This window comes from Furipterus horrens, unplaced genomic scaffold (genome assembly GCF_987537825.1).
Source record: "Furipterus horrens unplaced genomic scaffold, mFurHor1.1.pri manual_scaffold_2, whole genome shotgun sequence".
Classification (NCBI taxonomy): domain Eukaryota; kingdom Metazoa; phylum Chordata; class Mammalia; order Chiroptera; family Furipteridae; genus Furipterus; species Furipterus horrens.
Genome location: NW_028327172.1, coordinates 88,947,754 through 88,972,288, shown reverse-complemented (window position 1 = coordinate 88,972,288; position 24,535 = coordinate 88,947,754). Strand labels below are relative to the sequence as shown.

At 42.0% G+C, this 24,535-nt stretch overlaps 2 protein-coding genes across 2 annotated transcripts; one reads left to right on the top strand and one right to left on the bottom strand.

Annotated features, from left to right (window-relative positions):
* Positions 1-2,406: 2,406 nt before the first annotated feature.
* Positions 2,407-14,064, bottom strand: CD3G (CD3 gamma subunit of T-cell receptor complex). The gene is made up of 7 exons (XM_090267895.1): positions 13,913-14,064; positions 5,768-5,791; positions 5,118-5,336; positions 4,372-4,503; positions 3,657-3,700; positions 3,178-3,261; positions 2,407-2,585 (listed from the first exon to the last, which is right to left on the bottom strand). The coding sequence occupies exons 1-6, from the start codon at positions 14,013-14,015 to the stop codon at positions 3,196-3,198; spliced, it is 588 nt and encodes a 195-aa protein (XP_090124021.1). The 5' UTR covers positions 14,016-14,064; the 3' UTR covers positions 2,407-2,585; positions 3,178-3,195.
* Positions 14,065-19,884: 5,820 nt separating this feature from the next.
* On the top strand, positions 19,885-22,570 carry CD3D (CD3 delta subunit of T-cell receptor complex). The gene is made up of 5 exons (XM_090267894.1): positions 19,885-20,020; positions 21,123-21,341; positions 21,756-21,887; positions 22,163-22,206; positions 22,423-22,570. The coding sequence occupies exons 1-5, from the start codon at positions 19,927-19,929 to the stop codon at positions 22,486-22,488; spliced, it is 555 nt and encodes a 184-aa protein (XP_090124020.1). The 5' UTR covers positions 19,885-19,926; the 3' UTR covers positions 22,489-22,570.
* The last annotated feature ends 1,965 nt before the right edge of the window (positions 22,571-24,535 follow it).

Sequence of the window (24,535 nt, the reverse complement as noted above, 5' to 3'; positions counted from 1 at the left end):
GTCCAGCAAACAAAGTTATAAAGAAGAAATACTCATTCAGACAGGTAGAAGGGGCAGAGACGGGGCGGAGAGGACGTGATGTAGTGGTGGCAGCAGCGGTGGCAGTGGCAGGCTGGCAGAAAGCACAGTCACACATTTTAAAAAGTCAGGAGGGACACCTGGGGAGTGTTCCCAGATCCTCAGCAGACCACGCAGCCCACAGTGCCAGCACCGGAGAAAATCAAGCCTCATTGCTTCTGACTGTGAAGATCAGTAGGGTTTGGGGTGGAGGCAGAAACTGCTGGTTTCAACAGAGTCCGCTTGTTTAAAGGGCCCACACAGTCCTAGAACGTCTGCAGACCCACTCACTCTGGGAATGATGGCCAGGACAGAAGCTAGAGGGGTGCCGGTCTGGTGCGGAAGTGGGAGAGGTGCCTGGAAAAGGGACGAGTGCTGGGCAGCCGGCATTGTTCCCTCTCGGACCCCTTCCCCACATACAGTGCCACAACATGATGAAATAGGTCTCCCTTTACTGATGAATCCCTAAGGCTCTGCCCCTTACAACATAACAGGAGCAACAGCTGTACCTGGGACACGGAGGCAAACAAACACAGGAGCCTGTCAGAATGAGGAGACAGAGAAATATGGCCCAAAAGGAGAAACTGATCAAGGTTCCAATGAGAGAACTAAGCGACAAGGAGATAGCCAACCTAACAGATGAGGAGATAAACAACCTAACAGACACAGAATTCAAAACACTGGTGATAAAAGATGCTCACTGGCTTGACAGATATGCTTAAGTATGGCAGACGCCTAAGAGAAAAAGTGAAGACTATGCTAAGTGAAACGAAGGAAAAACTTCACAAAACCAGTGGTAAAGGGAAGGAAACTGGGGTTCAAATCAATGATTTGGAACATAAGGAAGAAAAAAGCAGTCAACCAGTGCAGAATGAGGAAGTGAGAATTGGAAAAAAATGAGGAATATTTCCCAAATTTTGCGAAGGAGATAGACATACAGGTCCGAGAAGCACGCATGGTCCCAGGCGAACTGGACTCAGAGGGAACCACACCAGGATGCATCATGACTGAGATGCCAAAGGTGAAATATAAAGAGAGAATCCTGGGGGCAGCAAGAGAGGGGCAAAGAGCTGCCTACAGTGGGGTGTCTATAGGACTATCAGCTGATTTCTCAGAGGACACTTTGCAGGTAGGAAGGGACTGGCAAGCGGTATTCAATGTGATGAAAAGCAACCTACAACCAGGATTACTCTATCCAGCAAAGCTATCATTTGGAATGGAAGGGCAGATGATGTGCTTCCCAGACAAGGTGAAGGTAAAGGAGTTCATTATCACCAAGCCATTGTTATATGAAATGTCAAAGGGAATTACTTAAGAAAGAGAAGATCAAAACTATGAACACTAAAATGACAACAAACTCACAACTATCAACAACTGAATCTAAAAAATAAAAACAAAATCCAACTAAGTAAATCAGAATAGGAACAGAATCATAGATATGGGGATCATTTGGAGGGTTATCAGTTGGACGGGGTGAGGGGGAGAAATGGGGAAATGGTGCAGGAATTAAGAAGCATAATCGGCTGGTATAAAATAGACAGAGAATGTTAAGATAAATATAGGAAAGGGTGAAGCCAAAGAACTTATATGCATGACCCATGGACGTGAACTAAGGGGGGTGGGCTTGGAGGGAAGGGGGGTACTGGGCAGAGGGGAACAAAGGGGTAAAAAATTGGAACTACTGTAACAACATAATCAATAAAATATATTTTTTAAAAAGCTTCTTTATATGCTGATATAAAATAAGTTTCAGGTTTCTTTAAGATGATAGGTGTAAGATGTATACTATGATACAATTTGTGTATAAAAAGGGAGAAGGGAGAAAATGTGTAACTAAGAATTTGCTCATGTATGTCTAGAATACCTCTGATATAGAATACATTATACATCTTAGAAAGATATACAAAAGTTAGTATGTTGTTTGCCTCTGGAGAGGGCAACTCGGTCGCTGAGGATAGAGGTGGAGGGAGATGTTTCATTGCATATTTGACCCATGTGAATTATAACCTATACAAAAAGTAAATAAAAGTAAAAACTTAAAAAATTATATTCAAGCCCCGCTGGTGTGGCTCAGTGAATTGAGCCCCAGTCTGCAAACCAAAGGATTGCCGGTTTGATTTCTAGTCAGGGCACATGCTTGGGTTGCAGTCTGGGTCCCCAGTTGAGGGCATGCAGGGGGCAACCACACATTGATGTTTCCCTTCCTCTCTTTCTTCCTCCCTTTCTCTCTCTAAAAGTAAATGAATAAAATCTTTAAAAAATTATATTCAAATAGAGGGGGTTATTGACTTTTTTTTATCATTTACAGAAAAATTACTTCCCAATAGATGATACTACTGAAAAACCATACATGTTTTTACTTTAGTTTTATTTTAATTTTGAGAAAATAATAAATTTGTTCTGATGACCTTTCTTCTCCATTTGTCACCTCTGAAACTCTGAGTAGTTTTAGAGCTGAAAGTATCTCTGTTAGGAATGCTCCACAATGTATTGCTTTGTTTCTGAGAACTGGATACAAAGTAGAATACCTGTATTAAAAAAAAAAAAACAACAACAAGTGGTTCAGAAAACCAAATAATAATGCTTGGGCCCTGTTTTCCTGATTGAATCAAAACTTCTGATTGATTCATTGGTTGGTTGAAAAGTTAATATAGATCAGTGGTTTTTAACTAAGAGCAATTTTGCCCTTGAGGGACACTTGCAATATCTAGAGATATTTTTGGTTGTCAAAACAGGGGTACTGCTGACATCTGGTGAATAGAGGCCAGGGAGGCTGCTAAAAATCCCACAAAGCAAAGGGCACAGGACAGTATCCCCACCACAAAAGATTATCTAGACCAAAATTTTAATAGTGTGGATATTGAGAAACACTTATATAGAATTGATATTAATATTCAGTATTCTTGTTCTGAAAAGATTTAAAGATACACACAGCTTTCATATTTTCTTAGGCCAAGAAAATTAGCACTGGCCCCTGTGTTTTGAGAAATGGGCCTCCATAATTACCCTACTCCCCACATCTGGTCTTTATAGCTGTTTGAGGAAAGGAATAAACTTGGCAGCAGTGGAAGGGCAGGTAATGCAAAGGTACTGTTTTAGAAATGGTGTAGAAGGACACACCTGTTCTGACTGCTGAGCTCAACTTTTCCTCAGCTGGTTTCCTTGAAGGTGACTGTATTGGTCATCTTCCCGATCCTTGAGAGGCTAAAAAGGACAGCATAGTCATGAGCTCATTTCCCCTCATCCTTTAGTAATTAATTTGATGCATATATATTGAATGTTTTTTATGTGCAAGACTTAGAAGTGGGTGCTCTGTGGTCCCTGAGGGCAGAAAGGACAAGAAGATGGAGGTTCTGTATATATTTTCCCTCTCAGTGTTCTTTAATTTTTCTCACTAGATCTTGACCTCAGTCTTGCTCAACCCTTCTCCTTATTTCACCCGTTCTACCTAAAGGGATAACTATGCCATCATCTGGTATGTTCTAAGCAGTTTCTTATCTATATAGTATCTTCTACATAATTTGCCTCCTGCCCCCATTCCAAAAATTTTAAATCACCACTGATTGTAGCAATGTTTCTGTCATTCCTCATTCCCTTACCTGGTAGAGCTGGTCATTGGATAACAGAGTCTGCTTGTCTGAAGCTGCACAAAAGATAAACAACACACATACACACATGAGGTGGAATGGATAATAAATTTGATTATATTCACACAATGGAATACTAAATAGCAATGAGAATTAGTGAAATACACCTACATACAAGAATATGGATGGATGTCACAAGCATATTGTTGAGTAAAAGAAGCCACATACAAGAGTGCTTACTGTATTAGTCCATATTACAGAAGGAACAAAAACTGGCAAGATTAATCAATCTTAGAAGCCAGGATAGTTCTCACTTTTGGGGATAGGTAGAGTCTGGAAATAACCACATGGAGAACTTCTAAGGTGTTGGTAATGTTCTTCTTAAACTGGGTGCTGGATTAATGGGTGTGCTTGCTTGGTTAAATTTTTTCTTTTCTGAGCTGTATGCTTGTGATTTATACACTTTTCTGTATGTAGGTTTTACTTCAGTTAGGAGTTAAAAAAAGAAAAAACACAGAGGACAAATCAGAGGGAGTTGGATCTTGAAACAGGTAGCTATGCTGTGAAAATAGCAAGTATCCTTTTCTCCTGACTAGAGAGAGAGCCTTACCCAACCGTGCACATTAGTAACATGTGCCAACACAGTCTCTTCTCTCAGGACTGTTTTGGTAGGAAGAAAGCTGAGGGTTCCAGGTGGTCTCATATCTCATCTAAGAACATCTTTTACCTCTTGATTGCCGAACTCCATCTTGTCCAGCAATGAAGTACACCCCCACAGCAAGGAAAAAAATGCTGATGATTTCGGCAAAGACAAAGCCAGACACAGTGGATGCATTCAGTTCAATGCAGTTCTGACACACTATGAGGAAAGGGAGGGACAAGCCTACTTCAGGGTGTGAAAGTCATTTTTCTGAATCTTTCTCCTGCCACCAGCGATAATGCGTTTGTTTAGCTAGGGCAACAGGCTTCTCCTTCTGTGGGTTGTATGGCTAGGGAATTGCCTGGGAAGATCCTTGGACTAAGAATACAATGCTTCTTGATATCCCTCTCTCCTCCAGGAGTCCTGGGGAAGCCCATGTAGTCTTATTACCTGGAATTATGTGAAATAGAAGGAAGACCAGATCCTCTTTTCCATGCTCAATTGCTTTCTGCATCTCACTGCTGTTTACCTTATAATCTCCTTTCTTCCCTACCCACCCTAACTCAGTTTATATAAATTGGTGACTGCTCCACTCCAGGGAGCCCACCCAAAGGTAAACCAGGCTTTCAGGACTGGCTATGCTCTACCAAGAAGCTGGAGGAACTGTCTTGTTATATAATCAAAAAGAGGCAAGCTGAGATTAAGAGAATTGGCTGTTTAGCACCTATTTTATCACTGTTTAGCATCTATTTTCATACTCACTCTGGATAGGAAGTTTCCAACAGCTAATACAGCTTAATTTCACAACAAACAAACCATAGGGGATCACATACTTCTATAATACACTTGGAGTGGTTTGGAATTGTTCTTTGATCCTTGACACCAATATGTCCCTCGAGGGTCCTTCAAACTACTTCCCAGATTCCATGTATTTTTTTCTGCTGTTATTTCCTTTCCATCTTTAAACCATTTGATATATTTGTCTTTCAAGTTACAAGTCAGAAGTACTGAACCATCTTCTTGATTGTCATCCACTCTTACCACATGTTTTCCTGAAAAGGGAAAAGCCACCGTATATTAAGGATCTTGCCTCTTAAATTCTCTCTATCCCAGGGTATCAGAAGAAGACTGTTCAGCAGAGCTTCTCAAACTTTAATGTGTCCATGAATCACATGGAGATCTAGTTAGAATTTCAGATTCTAATTTAGTAGTTCTGGGGAGGGGCTGAAGTTCTGCGTTTCTAATGTGCTCCCAGGTGATGTAAATGCTACTGATTCATATATAACATTTTGAGTAGTGCCAGCTGCAAGCATCCTGTTTCTCCTCCAAGAATCAGTTAATTGCTGGTCATGACTGGCCACTGATTTGGTTGACAATGAAGAGGCTTGCTATTTATCATACATATACCAGAACTACTGTTGTAGGAAGCCATATTTTCATAATTTCCACAGAGTTTGAGCATAGAAAGAAGCCATTTCCCTACCTTGTTTTGACTGGGCAATAGTACCTGTAGAGAAGAAGAGAGACAGAGGATCAGCTGGGCATGCAGTTATTCAGATGTCCTGTGGTCATTTGAAGCAAAGATGAAGAGATATTCTAATACAGTATCTAGACCTATGTCCCTGTATTGTTAACCTAAATCACCAAATTAAATTCAGGTGTTGTGTAATAAAGAATTTGTCTGCTCTCTGTCATGAATTCCTGGGAAGGAATTTCTAAACCCTTGGCATTTTAGGAGTGCCTTTGTTATTCTTGGTGGAACCTAGGACTATATATGAGTGTATATTAATGAGATGATTCAGGATGGGGGCTGGTTGAGACCAACCTCATGATTAGAGAATTAGGACTTTGCACTCTGGGAGAGGAGGGTTCTGGATATTGAATTTAGTCACATGGCCAATGATTCAATTAATCATGCCTATGTAATGAAACCCAGTGGAACGTCTTAGTTGGTGAACACATCAATATGCCAGGAAGGTGATGTATTCTGATTCCAGAGGGAGAGGCACAGAAGCTCCATGCACAGGAACATCCCAGGCCCTACCCTATGTGTCTCTTCATTTGGCTAGTCCTGATTTTCTTTTTAATAATAAAACTGTGATAGTAAGTATAATGTTTTTCTGAGTTGTGTGAGTTGTTCTAAAAAATTAACAGACCTGAGGGGGTCACTGGAACCCTTCAGATTTGTATCCAGTTCATTAGAAGTGTGAGTGTTCTGGAGACCTCTGAACACGTGCTTGGCATTTAAAGTGAGGGTAGGTACATCCCACTGGTTTCAGCAGGATGGGCTCAATTGGCACAAGGTATGACCTGTAAGCCTCTACATTCTTACCTGATGGAAGAGTTTTTCAAGTTGAATATGCTATGAAGGTTTTGGGAAGTAGTAGTACAGCTATTGGAATCAGATGTAAAGATAGCATTGTCTTTGGGGTAGAAAAATTAGTTCTTTCTAAATTATGAGGAAGGTTCCAACAAATGACTTTTTAAAAAGAATATTTTATTGATTATGTTGTTACAGTAGTTCCAATTTTCTCCCCTTTGCTCCCCTCTGCCCAGTACCCCCCTTCCCTCCAGCAATCCCATCCCCCTTAGTTCATGTCCATGGGTCATGCACATAAGTTCTTTGGTGTCCTATATTATACTTAACTTCCCCCTGTTTATTTTGTACCAACCAATTATGCTTCTTAATCACTGCACCATATCCCCATTCCTCCCCCTTCCACCTCCCAGCTGATAACCCTCCAAATGATCCCCATACCTATGATTCTGTTCCTATTCTGGTTTGCTTCATTGGATTTTCTTTTTATTTTTTAGATTCAGTTGTTGATAGTTGTGAGTTTGTTGTCATTTAGTGTTCATAGTTTTGATCTTTTTCTTAAGTCCCTTTGACATTTCATATTAATAATGGCATGATGATGATGAACTCTTTTAGCTTTACCTTGTCTGGGAAGCACTTTATCTGCCTTTCCATTCCAAATGATAGCCTTGCTGGATACAGTAATCCTGGTTGCATGTTGCCTTTCATCACATTGAATACTGCTTGCCAGTCCCTTTCTGCCTGCAAAGTGTCCTCTGAGAAATCAGCTGATAGTCCTATAGGCACCCCACTGTAGCCAACTCTCTGCCTCTCTCTTGATGCCACCAGGACTCTCTCTTTATATTTCACCTTTGGCATCTCAGTCATGATGCATCCTGGTGTGGTCCCCTCTGGGTCCAGCTCACCCGGGACCCTCCATGCTTCCCGGATCTGTATGTCCATCTCCTAGGCAAAATTTGGGAAGTTTTCCTCATTTTTTTCCAATTCTTGCTTCTTCATTCTGCACTGGTTGGCTGTTTTTCTCTTCCTTATGTTCCAAATCATTGATTTGAACCCCAGATTTCTTCCCTTCATCATTGGTTTTGTGTGAATTTTCCTTCATTTCACTTAGCATAGTCTTCACTTCTTCTCTTATGTGTTTGCTATACTCAAGCATATGTATCAAGCCTGTGAGCATCTTTCTCACCAGTGTTTTGAATTCTGCATCTGTTAGGTTGTCTATCTCCTCATCTGTTAGGTTGGCTATCTCCTCGTCGCTTAGTTCTCCCACTGGAACCTTGATATGTTCCCCATTTTGGGCTATACTTCTCTTTTTCTTCATCTTGACAGGCTCCTGTGTTTTTTGCCTCTATGTCTTAGGTTGAGCTGTCACTCCTGTTATATTATAAGGGGTGGAGCCTTAGGCATTCATCAGTACAGGGCAACCCATTTCATTATGTTGTGGCGCTGTATGTGGGGGAGGGGTCCGAGAGGGAACAATGCCACCCGCTCAGCACTCACCCCTTTTCCAGGCACTTCTCCCACTCTGTACGAGACTGGCGCCCCTCCAGCTGCCGCACCAGCTGTCGCTCCCAGAGTGGATGTGTCTGTGGACATTCTAGGACTGTGAGGGCCCTTTAAACAAGTGGAATCTGCTGATATATCAGCAGTTTCTTCCTCTGTCCTAGCACCCACTGGTTTGCATAGTCAAAAGCAATTAGGTTTTATTTTCCCTGATGCTTGAACCGTGAGGTGCATGGTCTGATTTGGTACTGGGGATGCTCCCCAGGTGTCCTTCCTGACCTTTTAAAACATGTGACTGCACTTTATGCTGGCCTACTGCTGCCATTGCTGCCTCCACCACCACACTGCGTCCTTTCCACGCTGACTCCACCCCTCCTACCTGTCTGGATGAGTATTTATTCTTTATATCTTTGTTTGTTGGACTTTCATGCAGCTTGATTTTCTGGAACTTCTGGTTGTCTCTTGTTTTGAGGTAGTTGTATTCCTTCTTAGTTGTGGAGGGAGACACAGTACATCTGTCTAGGTCTCCACCTTGGCCAGAAGTCTGATGATCCATTTCTTATAGAAACCCTGAATGTCCTAGGATAGTTAGCTGTTTAGTAGATCTAAAATTTGTCTCAAAACCCAGAGCAGTGGAGTTGTATGGTAGAAGTACTATAGAGAATTAGCACTGGAGTTCAACTCAATTGGATTTAATTTACATTTACTAAGCACTTTTATGTTCCTGACATGATTAAATAAAGTGAAAGAAAAGGATGGTGATATGAAGAACTAGTTGCTGCTTCCAAGGAGTTTCCAATGAGGTGGAAAAAAATTACATATGTAATTAATGTAATAAAACATAAGTGATCATTTAGTACTTATATGAATACATATAAAGGGGATAAAAACTATTGATTTTGCCCAAGTGTGAGTGACAGAGAAAGCTTACCAGAGAAGGTGACTGTTGGCTGGGTCTAAAGAATGAGTAAGAATTCACAAGACAGAAAGACATTCTGGGGCGAAAGAATAGCTCAGCAAAAATACAGATTTGGAAAAGGACAAGAGAGGTAATATGGCTAGAGGGAAAAAATGGGGCATGAATCAAAGTATGGTGGAAATAGTTGGAAGAAGTCTACTGTCAAACTTCTGGCTAAGATACAGTTGTAGGTAAACATGCTTCACCTCCTTCCACAATCATAAGGAGGATTACAGTAGTCCCTCTCTATATCGCGGTTCACTTATCATGGCCTCACTGTATCGCGGGATTTTAAAAAATATTATATTTAATTATTTATCGTGGATTTTTTGCCATATTGTGGGACTTTGCAGTACTGTATACATATATTGTTAAAGTTACGTAGGTTTAAGAGTGTAAAATAAATGTAAGGTTCCTACCTCACAGGGGGTCTAGAACATAATACCCGCAATAAGTGAGGGAATACTGTACTTCTACTTCAAAACAAAAAAAAAAAAAACAGAACTACCAGAAAATCAAACTGCATGGAAGTCGAGCAACGAAAGATATAAAAAAGTAATACTCATCCAGTTGTGTGGGAGGGGCAGAGATGAGGAGCCAGAGCAGAGAGGATGCAGCACAGTGGTGGCAAGGCAGTGGCTATGGCTGGCCAGTAGAAAGAGCAGTCGTGCATTATAAAAGCTGGGAGGGACACCAGAGTAATGATCCCAGTCCTAGGCCAGACTGCACAGCTCACAGTTCTAGCACCAGGAAAAATAAAGCCTAATAGCTTCTAGCTGTGAAAACAAGTGGGGTTGGGGCACTGTAAGAAACTGCTGGTCTCTCAGGAGAGTCTGTTTAGAGGTCTTCATTGTCCTAGAATGTATGCAAACCAACCCACTCTGGGAACCATCACCAGGACAACAGCTAGAGGGGTGCCAGTCACATATGGGAAGCAGGTGAAGTGACTGGAAACAGGGCGAGTGCTGAGCAAGTGGCATTGTTTCCTCTCTGACCGCTCCCCTACATACAGTGCCACAAGGTGGTGAAAAGGGTTGCTCATCACTGATGAATACCTAAGGCTCTGTTCCTGACAACGTAGCAGGTGCAACAGCTCTACCTAGTACACAGAAACAAACACAGGCAGCTGTCAAGTTGAGGAGACAGAGAAGTATGGCTCAAAAGAGGGAGAAGATCAAGGCTTCAGAAGGATAACTAAGTGACAAAGAGGTAGCCAACCTAACAGGTGAAGAGTTCAAAACACTGGTGATAATGATGCTCACAGAAATTATTGAGTATGGCAAATGCATAAGGGAAGAGGTGAAGGCTATACTAAAAGAAATGAAGAAAAATCCACATGAAACCAATGGTGAAGGGAAGGAAGTCAGGGTTAAAATCAATACTTTGGAACATAAGGAAGAAATAAACGGTCAACTAGTAGAGTGAAGAAACAAGAATTGAAAAATATGAGGAGAGGCTTGGGAACCTCTGGAACAACTTTAAACATACCAACATCTGAATTACTGAGGTGCCAGAAGGAAAAGAGGAAGAGTAAGAAATTGAAAAATTATTTGAAAAAATATTGAATGAAAACTCCCCTAATTTGGGGAAAGAAATAGACATAGAAGTCCAGGAAGAACAGAGTCCTAAACAAGCTAAATCCAAAGAGGACCATGCCAAGACACATCATAATTAAAATACCAAAGGCTAATGATAAAGAGAGAATCTTAAAGGTAGCAAGAGAAAAGAAGAGACTAATGTACAAAGGAGTTCCCATAAGACTGTCAGCTGATTTTTCAAAAGAAATTGCAGACAAGAATGGACTGGCAAGAAGTATTCGAAGTGATGAAATCAAGGACCTACAACCAAGATTACTCTATTCAGTAAACTTATCATTTAGAATGGAAGGGCAGATGAAATGCTTCCCAGACAAGGTAAAGCTACAGGAGTTCATCATCACCTAGCCCTTATTATATGAAATGTAGTGACATATTTAAGAAAAAAATAATCAAAACTATGAACAGTAAAATAACAACAAATTCACAACTACCAACAAGTGAATATAAAAAAACCAACGCAACTAAGCAAACAACTAGAACAGGAACAGACTCATAGATATGGAGATCATGTGGGATGCTATCAGTGGGGAGGGGGAAGGGAAGAATGGGGAAAAAGGTTCAGGGACCAAGAAGCATTATTGGTAGATACAAAATAGGGAGACATTAATAATAGTAAAGTAAATGGAGAAGACAAAGAACCTATATGCATGACCCATGGACATGAACTAAGGGAGGGGGAATTGCTGGAGGGAAGGGAGGTACTTGGCAGAGGTGGGCAAAGGGGGAAAACTGGGACAACTGCCGTAGCATAATCAATAAAATATTCTTAAGAAAAAAGTCAACTGTCTTAGACCTTCACACAAGGCTGAACTGTTTATGAATAGTACCCAGCACAGTGCCTGAAACATAATAGGAACTTTATATTTGTTGAATAAATGTATAAACGAATAAATTATTGAATTTTTTAAAAACAAGACAAACAAGTAGATTTCTCACTAACTCTTCTCTCTGACCACCTGATCACCATGGGAAGGACAAAGAGACCCCTCATTTTAAACTCAGGTTCCATAGGAAAGAGGGTTTGCTGACATCTTTCAATCTTGCTTATCTGAGTTCTGCTTCCTTTTGGGACTTGAGAACTCATCTAGCCAGATTTCCTAAGTTGCCTGCTGAGAGAACTGTGCCCAGAGGGAGGAGACATTGCCCAGGTTCACACAGCTCATTGGTGGCTGAGCTTAGATTTCTGCTTTACAGAAAGAGCTGTTTCACACAGGCTTTCTGCATTGTCCTTCAACTCGTGTTGCCGGTGTGGTCCGTGCTGTCCCTCATAAATAATTCCACACTCTCACTGATCTTTTCATGTCCCCCACTCGACCATCACCCAGCTCAGCTTTGGAAGGTGGCATTGCCTCCCTTTCTAGTTTGTTGAGAACATAGATGCTGTTCTTTCTTCTTCGGTTTCCTTTCCATCTACAAGAATTCCCACAGCCAAAGCCATCTGTACTTCATTTTTTCTTGTCTCAGAGGGTAAGGTTTCCTTCACCTTACTATTGCCTCTGTCCTTTCAACATCAACTCCGGGACCTCAATCTATTTACTATCTTCTCCTTTAGCCTAGAAATGTGCTCAAGTTTATTTCACACTCAAAAAAATTCCTTCTTAGACTCCATTTCCCCCTCTAATTACCACTCTTAACTCTCATCCCTTCTCACCCAAACTTCTTTAAAAAATAGTCTACACTTGCTCCTCTTTACCATTGTCCTTCCCTTTTTACTCATTTCCATTTGGCTTCTACTCATCCCACCCCAAGGGAACTGTTCTAAATCATCCATGAACTTTATTGTTCTAAATCATCCATGAACTTTATTTTGCCAAATACCACAACTTAAATTGTTAAATATATTTTTATATCAGTGGATCGCTCTTAAATATTTCATACTCTTGGTGAATTTCTACTTTGGAAGTTCTCTATTTTCTTTGTTTCCAAGGTATTAGACTCATCTGATTATTCCAGCTCTTTGGTCATTTCCTTTTCTCTTTCCAGAGATATTTTTTCTCTAGCTACATCTTAAAGGTATCCTTATAATTCCACCCTCAGCCTCTCTTCCTCATATCTAATGTAATACTTGCGTGATCATCAGAGAAGGAAAACTCTGACTCCAAAAAACCTCCGCTGCCTTGCGGCATACCTCTTTAGGGGAAAGGCTAAGGGAGTAAACCCCGACAGAAAATCCGGAGCCGGAGTCCCTAAGGCGGTTTGACGTTGTAGTCAACACCGGCAACTCCTGCGGCGCACCTGAAGCCAAGCTGTATTGACTCCGTCTTTCCCTTGGATCCTTCAGCTGCGAAGAGAGGGGGGGTCTGCTGCATGGGCAACAGCAGACCCTCCATATCACCCTGCCCAGGCTCTGTAGCTTCAGCTCCACTGGAGAGGACACTCCAGCGTCATCGCAAGATGTCGATTTAACACGGGAGGAGACAGATACCGTGTCACTCCCGAGTCGGACTGCACAACCATTCTCGGCGGTGCAGATACTCTTAAGAAGCTACACCATCGTCTCTCGAGACGGACGGCTGCCGACGACGACGACTTGCGTGATTTCAACAGCTTTCATGATGTTAACTTCCCCATTGAGTGAACCATCTGTAGTCCCAAATGTAGTCATTGGCCCAGTTCATCCACTTCCAGCTGGATATTTAAAACTTAATATTTATACAGGCATCTTATGTTATACCTTAAACTCAATATGGCAACACTGAAACCTATTATCTAATTCGTTTACGAGTTCTTTAGAGCAGAAGGTTTTTTTATTTAGCTTTATATCTTCCTAGCCTACTACACAGTAGGACATCACTATACTTGTTGATCAGTTGAAAGAACTTACCAACTGAATGAATGCTTCACAGATCTACTCCTAACCCCAGCTCTGAGGTAAAAACAACAACAACAACAAAAACAAAACAAAAAACAAACAAACAAAAAAACACATATCTTTTCCTTTCAGGTTTCTGGACTGTGCCCTTTTGGGCTACATTCAAATCCAAGATGGCAACATCTAGGTTCTCTCTCTAGCCAGCTAAATTCTCTGATTTGATTTATGAGAAGATAAAAGGACCCCATCTCTATTATGGGATGCTGCTTCTCTCTAACAGAGAATAGTAAGAGGCTTCATTTTTGCCCTCTCCTCTCTGAACTCTGAGGTGACCGCTGCAGTAGGCTCAAAATCAGGGATCCCAATATCCTTGTCCCCAGTGGTGGCCTCTTCCTTTGAGTCTTTCTCTAGGCTGCCAGACCCCGTAAGCAGGCCCTTACCTTGAAGAAGAGAAATAGCCAGTATGAAGCCAGCCAGATGCTTCCCCAGCTCCATGTCAGTCTCTGTCCTTCTCTCACAGAAGCACTGAGCAGGCTCTAGCATTAACCAGCAAGCTTGCTCAGTAGCTAGCCTGGCTCCACCCAGCGTTCTTCTGGCTGGGGCCCCTGAAAGAAAGCAAGAGCCCAGAGTCTCCACCCATGGCTTCAAGTGTGTGCAGCTGGAGCCTCAGCAGCCTTGCAGGTGCAGATATCTCTTGCTTTTCCGTTAAGGCCTGAAGGTTGTGAAGTGGTGAGGAGGGAGAAGGGGAGAGTGCTGGATTCCCATCTCAGAGACTCTGGCTTGCACAGAGAATAGCCTTGGGTGCTGGGTGGTAAATGACCTGGGCCCCTTTCTTCACAAGGGAGATAAACATCTTCACTACCACTTATTGCCAGTATCTCAGCCAGTTGTTGCTTGTCATTGCTAGAACTAATAATTTAGGTGAGACTGCTCAGGTGCTCAGGGCTAGAGCTCTGAGAAGAAAGCCACCTCAGTCCAGGTCCTCATTCAGGAATTTTTTTTACTGTCCTTTTAAGCCGATAACATCAAAGAGGTGCCTGCCTGAAAGGAAATAGGTAGGACAAACCCATCAAGATAGGCCATACATTTCCAGTATCTTAGGCCCCTGTCTACCTCAGTCAGTCAGTCAGCAAGTCAATAAAAATATATGAAACTTTCGTTATGTGAAGGCACAAGTCAGGTGTTGAAAATACAGAAATTAGTGAGACATACGTGATCTTTGTCCTTAGGTAAATTACAGTCCAACTGCAGCAGTGTAGGGAGTTTCAGATCCCCATAAACCAAAAAAGTCCATTTGTTTCCTGGAAAGGCTCAATTCTGCCTACGAGCTAATCATATTAATAGCTATCTTTTATTGAGTACATGTGATGTCTCAGGCATCATGCAAACATTTTGTTCAAATCCTTATCATGAATAAAGAATATATTAGAGCACATCAACAGCAAATAAATGACACTTCCGGCCAAGATGGAGGCATAGACAGACACGCTGCATCGCCCTCCACAGCTAAGAAAGAATACAACTACCTCAAAACTAGAGACAACCAGAAGTTCCAGAAAATCAAACTGCATGGAAGTCTAGCAAACAAAAATGTAAAGAAGAAACACTCATCCAGACAGGTAGGAGGGGTGGAGCCGGGGTGGAGAGGATTCGGTGCGGTGGTGGCAGCAGCAGCGGCAGGCTGGCAGAAAGCGAAGTCACACATTGTAAAAGTCAGGAAGAACATCTGGGAAGGGTTCCCAGCTCCTCACCAGATCTCGCAGCTCACAGTCCCAGCACCAGGGACAATCAAGCCTCATTGCTTCTGACTGTGCAGACCCGTGGGGGTTGGGGTGAAGGCAGAAACTGCTGTTCTGTCAGCAGAATTTGCTTCTTTAAAGGGCCCCCCTGGTCCTAGAACATCCGCAGACCCACCCACTCTGGGAACGATGGCCAGGGCAGAAGCTAGAGGGGCGCCAGTCCAGTGCAGAAGTGGGAGAGAGCCTGGAAAAGAAGTGAGTGCTGGGCAGGTGACATTGTTCCCTCTCGAACCCCTCCCCACATACAGCGCCACAACGTGGTGAAACCGGTCGACCTGCACTGACGAATGAATCCCTAAAGGTTCTGCCCCTTACATCATAGTAAGAGCGACAGTTCTACCTGGGACATGGAGGCAAACAAACACAGGAGCCTGTCAAAATGAGGAGACAGAGAAGTATGGCCCAAAAGGGGGAATGGATCAAGGTTCCAGTAGGAGAACTAAACGACGAGGAGATAGCCAACCTAACAGATGAGGAGATAGACAACCTAACAGATGCAGAATTCAAAACACTGGTGAGAAAGATGCTCACTGGCTTGACAGATATGATTGAGTACTGCAAACACATAAGAGAATAAGTGAGGTCTATGCTAAGTGAAACGAAAGAAAATCCACACAAAACCAATGGTGAACGGAAGAAAATAAGGGTTCAAATCAATGATTTGGAACATAAGGAAGAGAAAAACAGCCAACCAGTGCAGAATGAGGAAGCAAGAATTGAAAAAAATGAGGAAAACTTCCCAAATTTTGCGAAGGAGATGGACATACAGGTCTGGGAAGCACGCTTGGTCCCAGGCAAGCTGGACCCAGAGGGGACCAAACTAGGATGCATCATGATTGAGATACCAAAGGTGAAAGATAAAGACAGAGCCCTGGGGGAAGCAAGAGAGGCGGAGAGTTTTTTACAGGGGGTTGCCTATAGGACTATCAGCTGATTTCTCAAAGGACAGTTTGCAGGCAGGAAGGGACTGGCAAGCAGTATTCAATGTGATGTAAGGCAACCTGGAACCAGGATTACTGTATCCAGCAAGGCTATCATTTGGAATGGGAGGGCAGATGAAGTGCTTCCCGACAAGGTGAAAGTAAAGGATCTCATCATCACCAAGCCATTATTACATAAAACATCAAAGGGACTTACTTCAGAAAAAGAAGATCAAAACTGTGAACACTAAAATGACAACAAACTCACAACTATGAACAACTGAATCTAAAAAATAAAAACAAAATCCAGCTAAGCAAACCAGAATAGGAACAGGATCATTTGGAGGATTATCAGCTGGGAGGGGGGAGAGGGAGAATGGGGATATGGTGCAGGGATTAAGAAGCATAATAGGTTGGTACAAAATAGACAGGGCAAGTTAAGAATAATATAGGAAACGGTGAAGCCAAAGAACATATATGCACGACCCATGGACATGACCTAAGGGGTAGTGGGATTGTTGGAGGGAAGGGGGATACCGGGCAGATGGAAGCAAAGGGGAAAAAAATTGCAACTACTTTAAGAATATAATCAATAATATATACTAAAAAAACCCAGCAAATAGATGAAGGAGAAGATTAAATCAGTGATTTGGAACATAAGGTAGTGGAGAACAACCAATCAGAGCAGCAGAAAGAAAAAATAATTTTAAAAATGGAGATAGTTTAAGGGACCTATGGAACAACATGAAGCATGACACCATTTGAATCATAGGTGTACCAGAATGAGAAGAGAAAGAGCAAGGGATTGAAAACCTATTTAAAAAAATAATAATGAAAAACTTCCCTCACCTATTGAGTGAAATAGACATGCAATTCTGGAAGCACAGAGAATCCCAGACAAGATGGATGCAAAGAAGTTCACTGGAAGACACATTGTAATTAAAATGCTAAGGTTAAAGATAAAGAGAAAATCGTAAAAGCAGTAAGAGAAAAGCAGTTAGTTACCTATAGGGGAGTACCCATAAGACTGTCAGCTGACTTCTCAAAGAAACTTTGCAGGCTAGAAGGGATTGGCAAGGAATATTCCAAGTCATGAAAGTCAGGGACCTACAGCCAAGATTGCTCTACCAAGCAAAGCTATCACTTAGAATAGAGGGCAGATAAAAAGCTTCCAAGACAAGAAAAAACTAAAGGAGTTCATCACCACCAACCATTATTATATGAAATGCTGAAGGGACTTATTTAAGAAAAAGAAGAATTTTAAAACTATGAACAGAAAACTGACAATATGTATATATCAATGATTGAATCTAAAAGACAAGGCAAACAAGAGGAACAGAGAAAGAATCATGGATATGGAGAGCATTTTGATGGTTGCCAGATGGGAGGGAGGTGTGGAGGAATCGGTGAAGAGGTGAGGAAACTACGGAGTATAAATAGGTAGTCACGGAACAGCCATGGGGTTGTAAAGTACAGTATAGGAAATAAAACAGCCAAAAAACTTATATGCATGACCCATGGGCAAGAACAATGGTGGGAGGAGTGCTGGAGAGAGAGGGGGTTCCTTGGTGGAGGGAGGCAGAAGGGAAAAAATCAGGACAACTGAAATTGCACGATCAATAAAATATAATTTTAAAATATAATAAACATATACCTGGGTGACACACACACACACACAAAAAAAGATGAAAAATTTCCCTAAGCTGATGAAGGAAATAGACATACAAGTCCAAGAAGTGCAGAGAGTCCCAAACAAAATTAACTTAAAGAAGCCCACACCAAGACACATCACAATTAAAATACCAAAGAGAGAATCTTAAAAGCAGCAAGAGAAAAGCAGTTAGTAACCTTCAAGAGATCTCTAATAAGACTGCCAGCTGACTTCTCAACAGAAACTTGCAGGCCACAGGGGTTAGGATAAAATATTAAAAGTGATGAAAGCAAGAGTCTACCCAGAAAGGCTATCATTTAGAATAAAAAATAAATAAAGAACTTAGACAAAAAAAGAACAACAAAAAACTGTAGGAGTTCATCACCACCAAACCAGTATTACAAGAAATATTAAAGGGACTCCTTTAAGAAGAAGAGGAAGAAAATAAAAAACACGAATAAGTAAATATTGCAAAGAAAAATATCTCACCAACAAAGACAAACACATAATAAAAGCAGTGGATCGATCAACATTAAAGCAAGTACAAAGATTAAAATTCAAAATTATTTTGAATCAGAAACCTAAATTAAGATAATTTTTAAAATGTAACAAAAAATGCAAAATTAGGATGATCGTGTGTAATTACAACAGTAAATTAAAGGATACACGCAATCACACAAAAGAAGAAACAATAATGATAAAAACATAAATGTGGAGGAGGTGAGTAAAAATGGTAGTGATTTTAGAATGTGTTTGAACTTAAAGATCATCAGTTTAAAATGGACAGCTATAGACATAGTTTGATATATATGAAGCACATGGAAACCACAAACCTAACATCTACAACAGATATACAAGAAATAACGAGAAAGGAATCCAAACATAACACTGCAGGAGGTCATCAATATACAAGAGAGAGGAGCAAGGGAATAAGAAAGAAACAGAGAAGAACTATAAAATCAATCAGAAAACAATAAAAAGGCAATAACTGCATACCATAAGAAAGAATAAAATTTTACCATTTACAATAACATGGATGGACCTAGAGGGAATTGTGCTGAGTGAAATGAGTCAGACAGAGCAGGACAAATGCCAGATGATTTCACTTCTGTAAAATCCAAAAAGCAGAATAAACAAACAAACAGAACAGAAACAAACCCATAGATACAGAAACAAACTGATGGTTGCCAGATGGGAGGGGAGTTCTGGGGCTGGGTGAAAAAGGTGAAGAGATTAAGAAATAAAAATTGGTAAGTACAAAGTAGTCATGACGATGTAAAGTACAGCATAGGGATTATAGTCAATAATATTGTAATAACTATATATAATGTCAGGTAGGTGCAAGACTTCCTGGTGAGGGGAGATCACTTTGTAAGTTATACGAATGTCTAAGCACTATTCTGTACACTTGAAACTAATATAACATTGACTGTCAATTGTAATTAAAATTAGGAAAAATAACACAAATCTTATCATGATCCTGAAGGAATTAGACTCTGAAAAATTCCATGACTGGCTCTGGCCCAATGGGTAGACAGTAGTATTGAAGACAGAATTCAAATCTCTGTCTGGGAGGCTCTAAAGCTGAACCTCTCACTGGTAAGAACTATGTAGTTTGTTTTCCCAAGCTGCTCAGAGAGGACCTTGGCCAGGGTCCCAAGAACGACCAGGCATGGGAGGAACTTAGCTGGTATGGGATGGGACTCACAGTTTCTCTCAAGTTTTGATAGGTGGCGGTTTTTAGGTGGGAAGTAGATGTAGTTTTGTTGTTCACAGGAACTCTGAAGTTTTTGTTTTTCATCAGTGACTCAGGAAAGAACCATCCCAAATTTCATTTTACTTTCCAGAATTCTAGGCAACCTTTTCCATATTCTCTGCTCTCCCTTTCACTTCAACCCTAAACTCCCTGCTCAGAAAGAGCAATTTGCACCTGCTTCCTTCCTACCCCATCTGCAGCCTACCTTATCCTTTATCAACGGAAAAGAGCAGAGAAATAGGAGCCTTCTAGTTCCTCCCCCACCCTTTACTTTTCCGGTATGTGAGTCAGTTGGGGGAGGGAAGCTCTCATTCTGGCTGATAGTTCTATGACCTGGGTTTATCTAATGCATGAGTTCTGCTGGAAGATGGAACAAAGCAGGTTTCTTGCTGGCCTGATAGTGGCTGCCCTCCTCTCCCAAGGTAAGGCTTCTCCAGGTGGGTGGAAGCATCTTGGAGAAGGGACCTGAGAGGGACATTACCACCTGGAGTGAGGTCCACTTGAAAGCCCTCAGTGCTAGCTTCAATTCACTAGGCAGGGTTGTTAGGAAGAGCAGAGTTGGGATGTATTGCCAGGTAGTGGAAACAGTCTCTTGGCTTTGACAGACTCCAGTTAGCGGTACATCTTGGCTTCACTATCTCTCTGAATGCCTTAGGCCAAAGATCCATAGAAAATGTTGCTGGTATGTGTATACCCGAGACTAGGACTGATAATGGGAACACTGTTCCTTTAGGGTAGATAGCCTCCAGGACTATTGGTTATTGGACCATCATTATGTCAACTCCTGGAGCCATGCCCCAGCACTCAGGGGAATGCTTTAAGAGAAAAGCTAACTTTAGGTTGAGCACGAGGGAGGGCAGATTGGGAGTAGGAGAATGACCAACTCATTTCTGTCTGCCTGATTTTAAAACTGATAGTCTGTGTCTTAGGAACCCCATCAATCCCAGGCAAACTGGGTTGAGTGGTTACCCTAGGAGTCAGTGGCTTTGGAACATTCAGTATTTACATTGGAAATAGATCCCCAAGAAGACATGAGTGCAGGATATGAAGTATCTGATGTACTTGTATCTCCCTGAGTATACATGCTTATGTTCCTGTCCTGTTTCAGAGGCGCTAGTTTTCTAGAGGATGTTCTTGTATCCAGTTGGTAACTGAGTATAAAGCTCAGGGAGAATGTAGATTTCACAGTACCTCTGTGGAATGTGGAGATGCTCTTAGTCAAAGCAGTTCAGTGGATCTAGAAAGGTGCCCTTAAACTCCCCACAAGACTTTACTTGTGTGGAGCCCCAAGAATAGATTTGATATAATTTTTTCCTGCCCCCATCCCTTTAAGCAAGGATAGAACAACTAAAACTGTTTACATGGGATTTGCCCTGGGTTCCCTTCTGGACCATTCATTGGGCTGGTAATTCATACCGGCTTCTCATAACCTCAACCATCATTGGCCCTTATTAGTTGTTGGACAGTGGTCCTTAAGTATGAGCATCAGCAAAACAAGGGGTGTGGGGTATTTTTTTTTCTCAGTGAGCCCTTTGCAGTTGCCATCTGTGGAAGAACTTGAGGACAAAGTGTTTTTGAATTGCAATAACAGCATCACACGGATAGAGGGAACAAGGGGGAAATTGTTCTCAGACAATAAACGTATGGACTTGGGAAAACGCATCCTGGACCCACGGGGACTGTATGAGTGCCATGGAAAAAATAATGACATCAACATATCTACTGTGCAAGTATATTATCGGAGTATGTGCCTCCTAAACCTTTGGGTGGGAATGGATGGGGCCTCTGGCTGTGAGAACTTTCTAGCTGGTGGGGGCTGTAGTGGACCAATCTGTTCTCTAAACAAACTGGGGTCACTCTTATAATGGTATGAGCCAGATTTTGGGGTCTCAGAATTGGAGAGAGCTTAACTAATGAAGAAAGAGCAGTAGGGGTCTTATTGGGAGAGTGGTTTGGTCTTTGCTTTGTTAAATTTCCTACAAAGCTGAGTCTACTTCTTGGCTCTCCCTAGGGATTTGTAGGGATGAAGAGTAGGCCTTTCTCCAAGGATCTTAAGTTCAGGCCTTGGCTTGAGAAGTCCTGGGGCTGCCCTGGGAAGCAGGGATGGTTTTCTGATCTTGAAAACACCCCGCCTCTCCTCTTGTCTCCCTGCCTCAGTGTGCCAGAACTGTGTGGAGCTGGACTCAGCTACCCTGGCTGGCATGGTGGTTACTGATGTCATTGCCACTCTGCTCCTTTCTTTGGGAGTCTACTGCTTTGCTGGACATGAGACTGGAAGGCTCTCTATAAGTAAGTGGAAGGGACAGAGCATGTGTGTGTGTATGTGTGTGTTGTGGGTGTGGGTATGAGTGTGCATCTACTAAGGAATGGAACGGGGCTAGAGCGGGTTATGTTTCATGTGGGAATCACTCTTGAAATCTCATAAAGATTTTTACAACTGTTTATTGAAAGAACTTCTGTGCCCATATTGCTCATGCAGACTTCTGACAGTGTGACCAGCTGTAGGAGTCTCGCTGTCTCAGCCTTCTGTGCCCTTTATAACTGTATTTCCCTGGTTCTTCTAGCTGCTGACACTCAAGCTCTATTGAGGAATGACCAGCTCTATCAGGTGAGCCCTGAGGAGAAAAAGATGAGAATGGGAGGAAGGAATGAGTAGGAAGGAGAAATTGGCACTAGGTGTTATATATGCATGTATGAAGGGTCGTAGTGGGGAATTCACTGGCAGTAGGGTCTGAAAAGCTCAGGCATAAGCTCTCAGAGATCTGCTGGTGGGGGGGTGTCTTCCCTGGGAGAGTCCTGACCCTGCCCCATTCTTATCTCTTAGCCTCTCAGAGATCGGAATGATGCTCAGTACAGTCGTCTTGGTGAAAACTGGCCTCGAAACAAGTGAAACTGAGACTGATGGCTTATAGGAGCACCATTTATCAACTGTACCATCTCTCCTTCTCAGCCAATAAAGATGTCTTCTCTCACCCAGCAGGTGCCTGGACTTTTCAAGGCTCTGGGGCATGGCATAAGAGGTGTCTTGATTCGGCAGAGCCCTTGTCCTCCCTGTCCACTCGTGCTCTTCATTCATTGCTTCTCTTCCTCTACCCCACATGAATAGTGGGATGGTCAGTCTCACTACCTCCTGGCTCACTGGTGTTTCTGACCTGGTGGGTTCCCTGGGTGCAGGATGTCCTCACCACACTCCCCCAGCTAGTTGTTGCCTCTAGTAAGGCCCTATCACAACCCTTTCAGAGTTTTGACTTCCTCACCACAGGTGGAGGCGGTTGCAGTCTTCAGGGACCCAGCCACCCAGAAGTTTCCATGACATCATGAGCGTAGGTAGCAGAGACATTAAAGGCCCTGGGACTCACTTCTTTTCAAGAGATGTGTATATGAGAAACTCCCCCTTCTGCTAAGGGGCTGACCTTGGCTTTATGACCTCTGTGAGGCCACTAGCTGTGAGGAGGTCTCAGCCTAAGCCCCTTCATTACCATTTATTTTCCTTTCCCCAGAACCTGCCCTGCCCCTACCTTCTGCATGGGTGAAAAACTGGCATCAGAAACCCTTCATCAATTAAAACACATCATTCTTCTCTGCTCACTTGGAGAGCTGGAGTTTGAGACTGGGTTGGGGCTTAGGATATTTTCAGCAGATGTCCTCTTCATCTGGTGGGTTAGTTTTGGTTCTGAAACTTTGGGAGCCTAAGGAACTTATTAAGAATATAGATGCTTGGGCCTCACTCTAGGCATGTAGTACCTAGGTGATTCTGAAACAATCCCAATTCAGAGAGTCTCTGGCTTAGAGGAAGAACTAAGGCCACCCTCTTGTATCATTTATGCCTGTTCTGTCTACCATATGTGGGATTCCCTCCTTTTGTTCTTTGAATAGAGTAATTTAATGAACTCCAGGAAATTTAATGGGAGTGGGCATTTTCTAGAGTGGGTTTCCCCCCAAAAGAAAAGAATTAACAACCACCTAGCTAGAGAGCTGAATGTTTCTTGCCACTATCTTTTCAAGATACACACAGACCCTAATTTTGGTAGAGAGAATAAACTTCCAATTTACAACCCATGTTAGATTCATCGTTATATTGCTGCTGTTGTAGTCTTCCTAACCCTAGATCATACTTTGACCTTGGGCAACCCTTCCATGTCATGTATTACACCAATGCTTATGTCCTGCATACTTCCCTTTATGTTTATTCTTCATATGCTATTATACCCCTGTAAATCTCTCACCAGTTCTCCACATTGGCTGCACATTGGAAGTGCCTGGGGGTCTTTAAATGCATTGCTGTCTGGGTGATTCCACTTCCAGAGATTCTAATGTTATTGGTCTGGAGCATTAGGACTTAAGGTGATTTTAACAGGAAGCCAAGGTTGAGAAACACTGCTGTTCATCTGAGTACTTCTGGAACCTGGTGTTCCTTTTGGCTCTCTCTCTCTCTTCCCCCTCTCTCCCCAACCTGCCTTGAAAAAGCACATTTACTGAGGTAAATGGACATGAATAAACTGCATATATTAAAGTGTAAAATTTGGTAAGTTTTGGCATATGTACAAACTTGTGAAACATCATCACAATTGGAATAATAAGCATATCCAACACCCTGAACCGTTTACTTGTGTTCCTTTGCATGAATCCTTCCCTCCTTTCTCTCCTTATCCCCCAACACTCCAGGCAACCACTGATCTGCTTTCTGTCATTACAGATTAATTTTCATTTTCCTACAGTTTACATAAGTGAAATAATATAACATGTGCTCTTTCTTGGTCTGGCTTCTTCCACTCAGAATAATTATTCCGAGATTCATCCACCTTATTGCATCTATCAATAGATTATTCTCTTTTTATTATTCAGTAGTATTCCATTGTGCAGATATACATGGTTATTTATCTATTCACCTTTTGATAGTCTTGGGTTGTTTCCTGGTTTTGGCTACTACAAATAAA

Coding starts and splice junctions, on each gene's coding strand:
- CD3D (XM_090267894.1), top strand. CDS start 19,927: ATGACCTGGGTTTATCTAATGCATGAGTTCTGCTGGAAGATGGAACAA. Junction 20,021..21,122: donor GGCTGCCCTCCTCTCCCAAG/GTAAGGCTTCTC, acceptor TTTTTTTCTCAG/TGAGCCCTTTGCAGTTGCCA. Junction 21,888..22,162: donor GACTGGAAGGCTCTCTATAA/GTAAGTGGAAGG, acceptor TGGTTCTTCTAG/CTGCTGACACTCAAGCTCTA.
- CD3G (XM_090267895.1), bottom strand. CDS start 14,015: ATGCTAGAGCCTGCTCAGTGCTTCTGTGAGAGAAGGACAGAGACTGAC. Junction 5,337..5,767: donor TATTGCCCAGTCAAAACAAG/GTAGGGAAATGG, acceptor TTCCCTTTTCAG/GAAAACATGTGGTAAGAGTG. Junction 3,262..3,656: donor CCAATGACCAGCTCTACCAG/GTAAGGGAATGA, acceptor TGTCCTTTTTAG/CCTCTCAAGGATCGGGAAGA.